The 15,000-nt window shown below is 44.0% G+C and overlaps 1 protein-coding gene across 1 annotated transcript in view; it reads right to left on the reverse strand.

The window, feature by feature from the left end:
• Positions 1-9,773: 9,773 nt before the first annotated feature.
• The window catches only part of LOC106578368 (cadherin-related family member 1), a 171,823-nt gene continuing 166,596 nt past the window's right edge, over positions 9,774-15,000 (reverse strand). Inside the window, 3 exon segments of the mRNA XM_045702044.1 lie at positions 9,774-10,877; positions 10,880-11,323; positions 13,311-13,565. Of these exon segments, the coding sequence (XP_045558000.1) occupies positions 10,716-10,877; positions 10,880-11,323; positions 13,311-13,565 (861 nt within the window). The 3' untranslated portion in view covers positions 9,774-10,715.

A 15,000-nucleotide genomic window follows, 5' to 3' on the forward strand; every position in this document is an offset into this window, starting at 1 on the left:
ATGACAAGTGCGTGGATTAGGACCTGTGCCGCTTCCTGTGTGAGGCAGGGTCGTACTCTGCGAATGTTGTAGAGCATGAACCTACAGGATCGGGTCACCGCCTTGATGTTAGTAGAGAATGACAGGGTGTTGTCCAGGGTCACGCCAAGGTTCTTAGCACTCTGGGAGGAGGACACAATGGAGTTGTCAACCGTGATGGCGAGATCATGGAACGGGCAGTCCTTCCCGGGAGGAAGAGCAGCTCCGTCTTGCCGAGGTTCAGCTTGAGGTGGTGATCCGTCATCCACACTGATATGTCTGCCAGACATGCAGAGATGCGATTCGCCACCTGGTTATCAAAACGGGAAAGGAGAAGATTAATTGTGTGTCGTCTGCATAGCAATGATAGGAGCGACCATGTGAGGATATGACAGAGCCAAGTGACTTGGTGTATAGCGAGAATAGGAGAGGGCCTAGAACAGAGCCCTGGGGGACACCAGTGGTGAGAGCACGTGGTGCGGAGACAGATTCTCGCCACGCCACCTGGTAGGAGCGACCTGTCAGGTAGGACGCAATCCAAGCGTGGGCCGCGCCGGAGATGCCCAACTCGGAGAGGGTGGAGAGGAGGATCTGATGGTTCACCGTATCAAAGACAGCAGATAGGTCTAGGAGGATGAGAGCAGAGGAGAGAGAGTTAGGTTTAGCAGTGCGGAGAGCCTCCGTGACACAGAGAAGAGCAGTCTCAGTTGAATGACCAGTCTTGAAACCTGACTGATTTGGATCAAGAAGGTCATTCTGAGAGAGATAGCGGAAGAGCTGGCCAAGGACGGCACGTTCAAGAGTTTTGGAGAGAAAAGAAAGAAGGGATACTGGTCTGTAGTTGTTGACTTCGGAGGGATCGAGTGTAGGTTTTTTCAGAAGGGGTGCAACTCTCGCTCTCTTGAAGACGGAAGGGACGTAGCCAGCGGTCAAGGATGAGTTGATGAGCGAGGTGAGGTAAGTGAGAAGGTCTCCGGAAATGGTCTGGAGAAGAGAGGAGGGGATAGGGTCAAGCGGGCAGGTTGTTGGGCGGCCGGCCTTCACAAGACGCGAGATTTCATCTGGAGAGAGGGGGAGAAAGAGGTCAAAGCACAGGGTAGGGCAGTGTGAGCAGGACCAGCGGTGTCATTTGACTTAGCAAACGAGGATCGGATGTCGTCGACCTTCTTTTCAAAATGGTTGACGAAGTCATCCGCAGAGAGGGAGGAGGGGGTGGGGAGGAGGATTCAGGAGGGAGGAGAAGGTGGCAAAGAGCTTCCCTAGGGTTAGAGGCAGATGCTTGGAATTTAGAGTGGTAGAAAGTGGCTTTAGCAGCAGAGACAGAAGAGGAAAATGTAGAGAGGAGGGAGTGAAAGGATGCCAGGTCCGCAGGGAGGCGAGTTTTCCTCCATTTCCGCTCGGCTGCCCGGAGTCCTGTTCTGTGAGCTCGCAATGAGTCATCGAGCCACGGAGCAGGAGGGGAGGACCGAGACGGCCTGGAGGATAGGGGACATAGAGAATCAAAGGATGCAGAGAGGGAGGAGAGGAGGGTTGAGGAGGCAGAATCAGGGGATAGGTTGGAGAAGGTTTGAGCAGAGGGAAGAGATGATAGGATGGAAGAGGAGAGAGTAGCGGGAGAGAGAGAGCGAAGGTTGGGACGGCGCAATACCATCCGAGTAGGGGCAGAGTGAGAAGTGTTGGATGAGAGCGAGAGGGAAAAGGATACAAGGTAGTGGTCGGAGACTTGGAGGGAGTTGCAATGAGATTAGTGGACGAACAACATCTAGTAAAGATGAGGTCAAGCGTATTGCCTGCCTTGTGAGTAGGGGGGGAAGGTGAGAGGGTGAGGTCAAAAGAGGAGAGGAGTGGAAAGAAGGAGGCAGAGAAGAATGAGTCAAAGGTAGACGTGGGGAGGTTAAAGTCACCCAGAACTGTGAGAGGTGAGCCATCCTCAGGAAAGGAACTTATCAAGACGTCAATCTCATTGATGAACTCTCCAAAGGAACCTGGAGGGCGATAAATGATAAGGATGTTAAGCTTGAAAGGGCTGGTAACTGTGACAGCATGGAATTCAAATGAGGAGATAGACAGATGGGTCAGGGGAGAAAGAGAGAATGTCCACTTGGGAGAGATGAGGATTCCAGTGCCACCACCCCGCTGGCCAGATGCTCTCGGGGTATGCGAGAACACGTGGGCAGACGAGGAGAGAGCAGTAGGAGTAGCAGTGTTATCTGTGGTAATCCATGTTTCCGTCAGTGCCAAGAAGTCGAGGTGCTGGAGGGTAGCATAGGCTGAGGTGAACTCTGCCTTGTTGGCCGCAGACCGGCAGTTCCAGAGGCTGCCGGAGGCCTGGAACTCCACGTGGGTCGTGCGCGCTGGGACCACCAGGTTAGAGTGGCAGCGGCCACGCGATGTGAAGCGTTTGTGTGGCCTGTGCAGAGGGGAGAGAACAGGGATAGACAGACACATAGTTGACAGGCTACAGAAGAGGCTACGCTAATGCAAAGGAGATTGGAATGACAAGTGGACTACACGTCTCGAATGTTCAGAAAGTTAAGCTTACGTTGCAAAAATCTTATTGACTAAAATGACGAAGATGATACAGTACAGCTGGCTGGTGAAGTAGGCTAGCTAGCAGTGGCTGCGTTGTTGACTTTGTTTGAACGTGTAGCTGGCTAGGTGACCTCAAGTTTCAGTACTACACCTTATCATGATACAAAAGCTATGTAGCTGGGCTATGTTATTAGAATATTGCAAAATGTGCATTCACCAAAAAGCTATTTGAAAATCGGACATATCGAGTGCATAGAGGAGGTCTGTATCTATAATTCTTAAAATAATTGTTATGCTTTTTGTGAACGTTTATCGTGAGTAATTTAGTAAAATGTTAGCGAATTCCCCGGAAGTTTGCGGGGGGTATGCTAGTTCTGAATGTCACATGCTAATGTAAAAAGCTGGTTTTTGATATAAATATGAACTTGATTGAACAAAACATGCATGTATTGTATAACATAATGTCCTAGGCGTGTCATCTGATGAAGATCATCAAAGGTTAGTGCTGCATTTAGCTGTGGTTTTGTTTTTTGTGACATTATATGGTAGCTTGAAAAATGGGTGTCTGATTATTTCTGGCTGGGTACTCTGCTGACATAATCTAATGTTTTGCTTTCGCTGTAAAGCCTTTTTGAAATCGGACAGTGTGGTTAGATAAAGGAGAGTCTTGTCTTTAAAATGCTGTAAAATAGTCATACCCCCCGCAAACTTCCGGGGAATTCGCTAACATTTTACTAAATTACTCACGATAAACGTTCACAAAAAGCATAACAATTATTTTAAGAATTATAGATACAGACCTCCTCTATGCACTCGATATGTCCGATTTTAAAATAGCTTTTTGGTGAATGCACATTTTGCAATATTCTAAGTACATAGCCCAGGCATCACGGGCTCGCTATTTAGACACCCGGCAAGTTTAGCACTCACCATAATCATATTTACTATTATAAAAGTTTGATTACCTTTTGTTGTCTTCGTCAGAATACACACCCAGGACTGCTACTTCAATAACAAATGTTGGTTTGGTCCAAAATAATCCATCGTTATATCCGAATAGCGGCGTTTTGTTCGTGCGTTCCAGACACTATCCGAAATAGTAAAGAAGTGTCGCGCGCATGGCGCAATTCGTGACAATAAAATTCAAAGTATTCCATTACCGTACTTCGAAGCATGTCAACCGCTGTTTAAAATCAATTTTACGACATTTTTCTCGTAGAAAAGCGATAATATTCCGGCAGGGAATCTCCTTTTCGGCAAACAGAGGAAAAAAATCCCAAAGGCGGGGGCGGTCGGGGTCATGCGCATAAGCCAGTGTCCCTTGATCGGCCACTTGAGAAAGGCGATAATGTGTTTCAGCCTGGGGCTGGAATGACGACATTCTGTTTTTTCCCGGGCTCTGAGCGCCTATGGACGACGTGGGAAGTGTCACGTTAGAGCAGAGATCCTTAGTAAATGATAGAGATGGAAAACAAGTTCAAGAAATGGTCAGACAGGCCACTTCCTGTAAAGGAATCTCTCAGGTTTTGACCTGCCATTTGAGTTCTGTTATACTGACAGACACCATTCAAACAGTTTTAGAAAATTTAGGGTGTTTTCTATCCATATGTAATAAGTATATGCATATTCTAGTTACTGGGTAGGAGTGGTAACCAGATTAAATCGGTATGTTTTTTATCCAGCCGTGTCAATACTGCCCCCTATCCTAAACAGGTTAAACAACACAATGTAACGCCAAGTCAATCACACTTCTGTGAAATCAAACTGTCCACTAAGGAAGCAACACTGATTGACAATAAATTTCACATGCTGTTGTGCAAATGGAATAGACAACAGGTGGAAATTATAGGCAATTAGCAAGACACCCCAATAAAGGAGTGGTTCTGCAGGAGGGGAGCACAGACCACTTCTCAGTTCCTATGCTTCCTGGCTGATGTTTTGGTCACTTTTGAATGCTGGCGGTGCTTTCACTCTAGTGGTAGCATGAGACGGAGTCTACAACCCACACAAGTGGCTCAGGTAGTGCAGCTCATCCAGGATGGCACATCAATGCGAGCTGTGGCAAGAAGGTTTGCTGTGTCTGTCAGCGTAGTGTCCAGAGCATGGAGGCGCTACCAGGAGACGGGCCAGTACATCAGGACACGTGGAGGAGGCCGTAGGAGCGCAACAACCTACCAGCAGGACCACTACCTCCGACTTTGTGCAAGGAGGAGCAGGAGAAGCACTGCCAGAGCCCTGCAAAATGACCTCCAGCAGGCCATAAATGTGCATGTGTCTGCTCAAACGGTCAGAAACAGACTCCATGAGGGTGGTATGAGGGCTCGACGTCTACAGGTGGGGGTTGTGCTTACAGCCCAACACCGTGCAGGACGTTTGGCATTTGCCAGAGAACACCAAGATTGGCAAATTCCCCACTGGCGCCCTGTGCTCTTCACAGATGAAAGCAGGTTCACACTGAGCATGTGACAGACGTGACAGAGTCTGGAGACACCGTGGAGAACATTCTGCTGCCTGCAACATCCTCCAGCATGACCGGTTTGGCGGTGGGTCAGTCATGGTGTGGGGTGGCATTTCTTTGGGGGCCGCACAGCCCTCCATGTGCTTCGCCAGAGGTAGCCTGACTGCCATTAGGTACCGAGATGAGATCCTCAGACCCCTTGTGAGACCATATGTTGGTGCGGTTGGCCCTGGGTTCCTCCTAATGCAAGACAATGCTAGACCTCATGTGGCTGGAGTGTGTCTGCAGTTCCTGCAAGAGGAAGGCATTGATGCTATGGACTGGCCCGCCCGTTCCCCAGACCTGAATCCAATTGAGCACATCTGAGACATCATGTCTCGCTCCATCCACCAACGCCACGTTGCACCACAGACTGTCCAGGAGTTGGCGGATGCTTTAGTCCAGGTCTGGGAGGAGATCCCTCAGGAGGCCATCCGCCACCTCATCAGGAGCATGCCCAGGTGTTGTAGGGAGGTCATACAGGCACGTGGAGGCCACACACACTACTGAGCCTCATTTTGACTTGTTTTAAGGACATTACATCAAAGTTGGATCAGCCTGTAGTGTGGTTTTCCACTTTAATTTTGAGTGACTCCAAATCCAGACCTCCATGGGTTGATAAATTGGATTTCCATTGATTATTTTTGTGTGATTTTGTTGTCAGCACATTCAACTATGTAAAGAAAAAAGTATTTAATAAGATTATTTCTTTCATTCAGATCTAGGATGTGTTGTTTAAGTGTTCCCTTATTTTTTTTTGCAGTATATATTTAGAGCATATCTAATTGGAAGACTTGTAAGGGAATATCTGAGAGAAGTGCGATTTTAATAGTCTTTGATCCACAGAAAATGGCAATAAAGAGTATACTTACTAACTGGGAAACCAGCTCCCCTCTGGTGGCGTAATGGGGACCACAGTAAACACTGTGGTACATGAATTATACACCTTTTACACTGTGGTACATGAATTAAACAACAAGGATAAGACCACATGAACCATGCAGTGCTTGAAAAATTCAAAAATAAATATTTATTTAAGAATGTTTAAATACAAATTTGTTTTTTGTTCATCTTGAAATGCATGACTTCCTCCTTTTTACAACCTTGAGGTTGGTTTGTGAATACCCTTGCGTTTGGGGACAATAGCACATAGCATTCTTAATAAGGCCCCTGGACAGGCCCATAGCACTTAGAATATTTGACAACCTTGAGGTTGGATTGTTTGAATACCTATACCCTGTTTAGGGCATACCGTGCTTATTAATACTGATGCCCTCATTAAAGACTTTCAGGACTTATTTTCCTTTTTGTTTTTATATTTTATTTCTTCAGACACTGCATGGTCTGGGGCGGGGGGGTCTTCCTACCACAGTGACAAATTACTCCTCATATGGGACCACTGCGCGCCTCTTGGGCTCTGTTGATTAGGAAAATAGAACCCTTATCTTAACTCTAACCCCTACCTCTAATTTTAGCTCCTAACCCTCATCCTAACCCTAACCTTAACCTCTGCATCTTGTCCTCTAACCCTAATCCACCTTCTGGCATTAGGTGAATAACCCCCCTAAACCGTAACTCTAACCTCATTCTAACCCTAACCTTAACCCTCATCCTAACCCTAACATTAACCTCCGCATCCTGTCCTCTAACCCTAATCCACCTTCTGGCATAACCCTAACCTTTGCATCAAGGGCCCTAACCCTAGTCTCTAACCTTTGATACTCCTTTCTCTTTGGGATGGATAAATTAAAACACAGTGTCTTATGAGTCTTTTTTCTTTTGAAACCCCCATTCCCCTTTTGTTTTCTTTTAGTCTAATTTGTCTTATTCTAAATGTACTTTTTTATTTAAAAAACCCCATAACAAATGGAATAGGATGGACACCTTTTGGTGTTGGGTTAATATTCCCCTACCCTAACCCTGTTTCCCCAGATGAAGTATGAAGACATTACGCATCTCTAGTCAGAACAGATCTTGCATGAACTCAAACTCTTTCCCCTCTTTCCCCCTGGCACATTTTCTGGCTGGCGCTCGCATTGCCTTCCTTCACTGTTGTTTTACTTACAAATAATAACTTTGGGCATATGTCAGATTCATATGTTTTCAGGCACTGGTGACAAATCATGCATTCTGATTCTTGCATAGATTGTAATGGACACGTGAGTAAAATACGTTTTTGAAGGTCGTACTGATTATGATGATCTAATGCTAAGCTATTTGCCAGCTACAGTGCCTTTGGAAAATATTCAGACCCCTTGACTTTTTCACATTTTGTTACGTTACAGCCTTATTATAAAATGTATTAAATAGTTTTTTCCCCCTCATTAATCTACACACAATACCCCATAATGACAAAGCAAAAACAGGTTTTATTGAGCATGCTATCTTTCGTCTGATGTTGATTTTCTTTATGTAGGTGTACCTGTGGGCATTTTGAGACAATGCCAATTGAAGTGGAGATGGTCTGCTGCCTGGTGATTCCACAGGTTTCTGTAGGATACTGTGTAGTTCATTGTAAGAGATATGTTCATCTTTCCCTTGATCCTGACCAGTTTCCCAGTCCCTGCCGCTGAAAAACATCACCACAGCATGATGCTGCCACCACCATGCTTCTCCATAGGGATGGTGCCAGGTTTCCTCCAGACATGACACTTGGCATTCAGGCCAAGGAGTTCAATTTTGATGGAACATCAGACCAGAGAATCTTGTTTCTCATGGTCTGAGAGTCTTTGGTGTTTTTGGCAAACTCCAAGCGCTGTCATGTGCCTTTAACTGAGGAGTGGCTTCCGTCTGGCCACTCTACCATAAAGGCCTGATTGGTGGAGTGTTGCAGAGATGGTTGTCCTTCTGGAAGGTTCTCCATCTCCACAAAGGAAGTCTGTCAGAGTGACCATCCGGTTCTTGGTCACCTCCCTGACAAAGGCCCTTCTCCCCCGATTGCTCAGTTTGGCTGGGCGGCCAGCTCTAGGAAGAGTATTGGATGGTTCTAAACTTCTTCCATTTAAGAATGATGGAGGCCACTGTGTTCTTGTGGACCTTCAATGCTGCAGACATTTTTTGGTACCCTACCCCAGATCTGTGCCTCGACACAATCCTGTCTCGGAGCCCTATGGACAATTCCTTCGACCACATGGTTTGGTTTTGCTCTGACATGCACTGTCAACTGTGGGGCCTTATATAGACAGGTGTGTGCCTTTCCAAATCATGTCCAATCAATAGAATTTACCACAGGTGAACTCCAATCAAGTTGTAGAAACATCTCAATGATGATCAATGGAAACAGGATGCACCTGAGCTCAATTTTGAGTCTCATAGCAAAGGGTCTGAATATTTATGTAAATAAGGTATTTCTGTTTTTTATAAAAATGTGCAAAAATGTCGATTAAAAACCTGTCTTCGCTTTGCCGTTATGGGGTATTGTGTGTAAATCTATATAATCCATTTTAGAATAAGGTTGTAACGTAACAAAATGTAAAAAAAGTCAAGGGGTCTGAATACTTCCCGAATGCACCATGTTTGTTGACATTATGTAATGCATTCTGGTTGTCACGTAAGCATCTGTTGGACCAAAGATGCTATAAAAAACAAGGTGAAGGGATAGTTCACTCGACTGACTTATGGTGCTTTCAAAACAACTGGGTACTAGGAAAAATACGAGGTCAAATTATAACGTCAGTGATATTAAAGTTGGAAGGTCATAGCTCTAGAAAGAGGCATGAGTTCCTGAGTTGGAATTCCTAGTTGAATCCACATTTCTACCCTCCATGGACTTGAAACCCCCCGACAAATGAAATTAACCCCCCTCTCCAAAAAAAACCCTAAAATGGCTTTATCCCTGTATAACTATGGTTCAGCTACGCAACAGACTTATATTTGGTGTGATGATACTATTTGCTTTTTGATAAAGTCAAAAATGGTAAACGACTTGTCAAGTCATGTGCTCCGGTTCTTGTGTACACTGTAACAAGTACTTCGGAGATTTGTAATAGCCAAAAAGTGGCAAAACTAAGTTAATATTTTTCAGGCAATGGGCGCTGCCATCTTTGACTTTCACTTTGTTTATTTGCATCTTATAGTGAATGGCATTCTGTGATTAGGGAGTTTTTGCTTGGAAACAAACAAACATGGCTGCTCTTAGCTTAGCTGACAGGGATCTCTTTTCTAAACAATATTACATTTCTCCCTTGTGCTCACCAGAGATGTGGTACATTGTAAACAAATCTAGCTGTTAGTCGTTAACTTATGTATATTTTATTGTCAGGGCAACATGTTATTTAGATTGGTTTATGCAATGAGTTTGGCTGTGGATGTGTACCTTGTGTTGTTTGGATGACGAAATTCGTATTTATCTTTTACAATAAAAGGTGAAATTGAGAAATAAAGTTGTGAAGACCTTTATTTCCCATCAGAACAAAACATTGTGTAGATGCTGTTTAGACGTGTTTGTTTTATCATAGCTACGTTCTGTTGTTACTATTCCAATCACATATTTACGATGGTACGCTGCAGGGACCAATCAACAATGATCACAAATGTGTGATTGTATGCGTCAAAGGGTTAATAGATTCTTCCCTTTCTTCTCCAGGAGAGGGCAGTGAATTACACTGTTCCAGAGTGATTAGTAAGGCATTAAACCTAATCCTTTAGCCACCTTACAGTAAACACCCAAACTTTTCCTCGGCAACACCACCATCCTGGTCCTTGGATCCCATTGGATCCCCCTAACCCCTAGACAGTTGTTAAAGGACATATGCAATTATTGCTTTAAAAGGCTGGCTCAAGATATAAGAGGATGCACATACAAGGGATATGTTTGGTTTGGTTTTAAAATCCACACATTTCCTCTGTACTCCTTATATGTATATATGCTTTTTTTTGTCTTGGGGCTATACATGAGAATCCAATTGGAAAGAGATGCACCACACAAACAGATGAAATTAGACATGTTTGATCAAGGGTCCTTACATGGCAGATGTGACAAATTATCAGCAATGTGATTGGTTTACCCCAAAACGTGCCTGCCTTAACGTGTTCAGATGCATTTTGCTTGACTCCCAAGCAGTTGTCTTGTTGATCTTCTTTGTCAGGTGATCAGACGAGTTCACCTCTCTCCATTGATCCGTTTAGTTAGGATAAGTGTCATAAAAGCTCTTGTAAGGAGCTTGGACAGAAGCCAAATAACAGCCTTGTCCTGAGATCTAGTTCATGACTTCATCACGTAAGTTATAAGAACCTGAAATTACTAAGAACAGAAGGAATGGATCAGCGATTCACCAGTCCATAATATGAACTTTCTAATTGTTTGTTGGTTTTGTTTTATTTTGGATTATGTGTGTATTGTTATTGTATTACTAAATGTTACTGCACTGTTGGAGCTAGAAATGTGAGCATTTCGCTGCACCTGTGATAACATTTGCAAGTCTGTGTATGCAACCAATAAACTTTGATTTGAACAGACTTTAAACCAAAGACACACATGCACAGACGATCACATGTTTTTGTCAGTAAAAAAACAACTGCTGATGACTTCTACACATTGGTGGTTGACTTCTACACACACAATGTAAAGCACTTTGAAAGTTGCTGTATGAATTATATCTTTCATTGAGTATCATGACTCCCACTCACCAATACTCACAAGCAGACACACACTCACTCTCTCGCTCTCCTAAGAGCAGTTTGCCAACCTCCTCTGGTCCAGTCTCATTTTGAGCTCAGACACCAGTGCTGCGTTCACACTGTCAACTGGTCTGTTCCTGTTCCTCTTAGGCTTGATCTGTGCTACTGTGCCCAATACCGTCGGTACCACCCACTGTCTGTCCCCTGGCCTCCCTCCAGGGAGCAGTGGGGAAGGGCAGGGGCATTGGGCGGTGGTGGTGGCCAATGGCGTCCACTCACCATGCTCACATTGTGGTTTGGAGACCAATGGTGTCCAGTCATCACATTCATGTTGTGGTTTGGAGGCAGAGGGTGTCCGCTCGCTATGTTACAGTTGCTACAGTTGACATTGACCCCCACCATGACCTCTGGTTCTTGGATTAGGAGTTTCTCTACAGGGTTCGGGAACTTGAAGGTCACGGGTGGTTTGTTTCGCCTCCGGATGCGGCGGTGGGGCAGGATCCTGTTGGACTTTTTGTTGCGCATGAACATGATGGTGGAAATGAAGACTGTCCCCACAACCATGAGACCAATGACACCAGCGATCATGCCTAAGATGTGCAAAGGCTTGTCTCTACTCTGCACGAAAAAGGATGCCAAAGGGCCCCTGAGTTGAGTCTGTAAAAGAGCACAGAGAGACACAGTCATGTCCATTGGACTGAAATGGGAGACTGCAAGTATACATGGGAAAATCCTAGTTGTTATTATCATATGTGGTTATGTGTGTGTTGCCATTTGGCTATGGAAATTTGGGACACAGAGTGTATTATAATACATTTACACTGCCAGACCACCACAGCCAAATCCGCACATGTGTTAAGCTAGTTACACAGTGTGAAAACATTACACTACATTAAAATAACAAATCCCCCAAAACGCCTACCAACGCTTGGTCAGTGCTAACACAATCTGTTTGCAAAATGTGGATCTGCAAAATACTAGTCTGAGTTTGTCTGGAATGATAATTCCTGTCCCATTGACAGTTTTTTTGATTGAGACAAGATCAGAAGGATTAGATGGGCACCCATTATTAACTGAGACCATGCAGTGTCACAATTGCAAATTAAATGTTATGAGTTTACAGTTCATCCATAACGTTTATCATGGACTTCCATTTCATGTCAAATGAGTGATCAAAATATTATATTGTGCTCCTGTACTCTTTCACAGACACAAATCATGTGCTATGGTACAATGACCAGCTACAAATACAGGTGTCCTTCCAAAACAATATACAAACAGTAAGAGTCTTAGTGTAATGATATGGGGGACACCAAGACTGCTGGATGATCTCAAGGAAAGCTTTGTTTATGGCATTATACAGGCCTCCGTATAATCTTTCTGATCTTGCCCTGAGGTTGAACGCCAGACTTTTTCAAAGTGTTGCAGTAAATGAGGGTGGAAATGAGGACAGTCATTGCAATAGCGAAGGTGACAACACTAAAACAAATCCCAAACACAGCTGCGGGATGCTTCTTGAGGCTCAGGAAGTAGGAGAAAAATCTGGATTTGACCTGAAAATACAAAATTGGCATTTAGAGGAGTTTAGATAATTTAGGGAATAGTTTAGGGATGTTTCAAGGTGGAAACCTAAAGAAAACTAACAAACATATCTTGGGTTTGGATTACTGTGTTCAGTTGGAATGTTCTATTGAACAGCTTGAACTATTTGTGATCACTAGGGCCGAGAGTTTTTCCTAAGCACGTGGTCTGACCAGGAAAATCTCTATGCCCTGGTTATTACATAGTTATAGCATATAGTGAGCGTGTAAGTCGGTTTGAGCTGTGTGTGGTCTTGTATTTCCCAACTAGCTAGGGGATAGCTAACTAGTGGGGATTTGATCAAACTAAAACCCATGGCTCAATGCCTCTGTCGCATTGATTTCAACCTTGAATTGTTTCACCTGGCAGTTAGCCAGAATTGATAGCTAGATAGCTAAAGTATGTATGCATAGATGTTCTGTAAGTAAGCTAGCTAGCTGTTTCAATTTCAATTTTACAGATCGCAACGTTATCCATTTCCCATGCACAATTTTTTTTAACCAAAATCACTATTATGCCCGATTCTTGACCAAAGCCACTATAGCGCATTAATTTTGCCCTGCCAAGCCGCACTGTTTCTTGACACACTGCTCGCTTAACATTGAAGCCAGCCGCACCATTGTGTCGGAGGAAACGCCGTACATCTGGCGACCGAAGTAAGCCCACCACAGGAGTCACTAGAGCGCGATGTCAAACCTTCCCTAACCCAGACGATGCTGGGACAATTGTGCCCCGCCTCATGGGTCTCCCGGTCTCAGCTGGCTGTGACACAGCCTGTGATCGAACCCATGTCTGTAGTGACACCTCTAGCACTGCGATGCAGTGCCTTAGACCTCTGCGCCACTCAGGAGGCCCATGGTGCACTACTTTTGACTAGAGCCATTAAAGTGTGCCAGAGACAAGTCCTTACTTGAGACTTTTGTGCAAATCTCCCATTTCAATCTAAATCTCCATTAATGCATCATCTACACAAAAAACTGAGTTACATGTGCATATTCCAAGTTTAATTTCATCCCTGTAAAATTAAATAGGTGACATTGGAGATGTTCCCACTGTTTCTTACCGCCTCTGTGATGTCTATCTTGACCACTGTAGTGGTGCTGAAGGAGGGTGAGCCTCTGTCTTGGGCCTGGACCACCACAGACCAGATACAGTCATTCTGTTTGGTGATGTTCTGGACAATGTCCATAGACTTGATATAGGACTTGAGCTTGATCTCGCCCGTGTCTGCGTTGATGTCGAAGATGTTTTCCGGGTCTGTCTTCATGATGGAGTACTCAATGACATTGTTGGGCCCCTCTGCATCATCATCTTGCGCCTGTTGGCACATTACACATAAACCAGACACACGAGATACCGTTTTTCTCAATAGTGCTGGCACATTTATGAAAATATTGTCCCATGATCTCAAAGTAGTTTGCAAAACCATCATAACAGACTTCCACATATGTTCCTTTTGAGGCCAAAGGCAAATCTACTTCCTTTGTGTTGTCTTGTATTGTATTGAGTTCAGTTAAAACCTGTTGGGGCTAGGGGGCAGTATTTGCACGGCCGGATAAAAACCTACCCGATTTAATCTGGTTACTACTCCTGCCCAGTAACTAGAATATGCACATAATTAGTAGATTTGGATAGCAAACACTCTAAAGTTTCAAAAACTGTTTGAATGGTGTCTGTGAGTATAACAGCACTCATATGGCAGGCCAAAACCTGAGAAGATTCCATACAGGAAGTGCCCTGTCTGACAGTTTGTTGTCCTTCTGTTGCATCTCTATCAACATTACAGCATCTGTGCTGTAACGTGACACTTTCTAAGGCTTTGATTGGCTCTCTAAAGCCGCCAAAAAGTGGAATGGGGTGTCTGCTGTCTCTGGGTAAAGTACAGCAGCAGATTTGTAAGTGGTCAGCCTGGGGACAGTGAGGCTGGAGATGCGCGGTCACGAGAAATCGCCATGTTTTTCTTTCAGTGTTTGAATGAATACAACGTTGCCCGGTTGGAATATTATCGCTATTTTATGAGAAAAATCGCATAAAAATTGATTTTAAACAGTGTTTGACATGCTTCTAAGTACGGTAATGGAATATTTTGAACTTTTTTGTCAAGAAATACGCTCGCTCGTTACCCTTCGGATAGTGACCTGAACGCACGAACAAAACGGAGGTATTTGGATATAACTATGGATTATTTGGAACCAAAACAACATTTGATGTTGAAGTAGATGTCCTGGGAGTGCATTTTGACGAAGAACAGCAAAGGTAATCCAATTTTTCTAATAGTAATTCTGAGTTTAGGTGACCCCGAAGTTGGCGGATGTCAAAATAGCTAGCCGTGATGGCCGAGCTATGTACTCAGAATATTGCAAAATGTGCTTTCGCCGAAAAGCTATTTTAAAATCGGACATAGCGATTGCATAAAGGAGTTCTGTATCTATAATTCTTAAAATAATTGTTATGTATTTTGTCAACGTTTATCATGAGTAATTTAGTAAATTCACCGGAAGTTTTCGTGGGTATGCTAGTTCTGAACATCACATGCTAATGTAAAAAGCTGGTTTTTGATATAAATATGAACTTGATTGAACAAAACTTGCATGTATTGTATAACATAATGTCCTAGGAGTGTCATCTGATGAAGATCATCAAAGGTTAGTGCTGCATTTAGCTGTGGTTTTGGTTTATGTGACATATATGCTTGCTTGGAAAATGGCTGTGTGATTATTTGTGTCTATGTACTCTCCTAACATAATATAATG

The sequence above is a fragment of the Salmo salar genome, chromosome ssa19, assembly GCF_905237065.1.
Source record: "Salmo salar chromosome ssa19, Ssal_v3.1, whole genome shotgun sequence".
Lineage (NCBI taxonomy): Eukaryota > Metazoa > Chordata > Actinopteri > Salmoniformes > Salmonidae > Salmo > Salmo salar.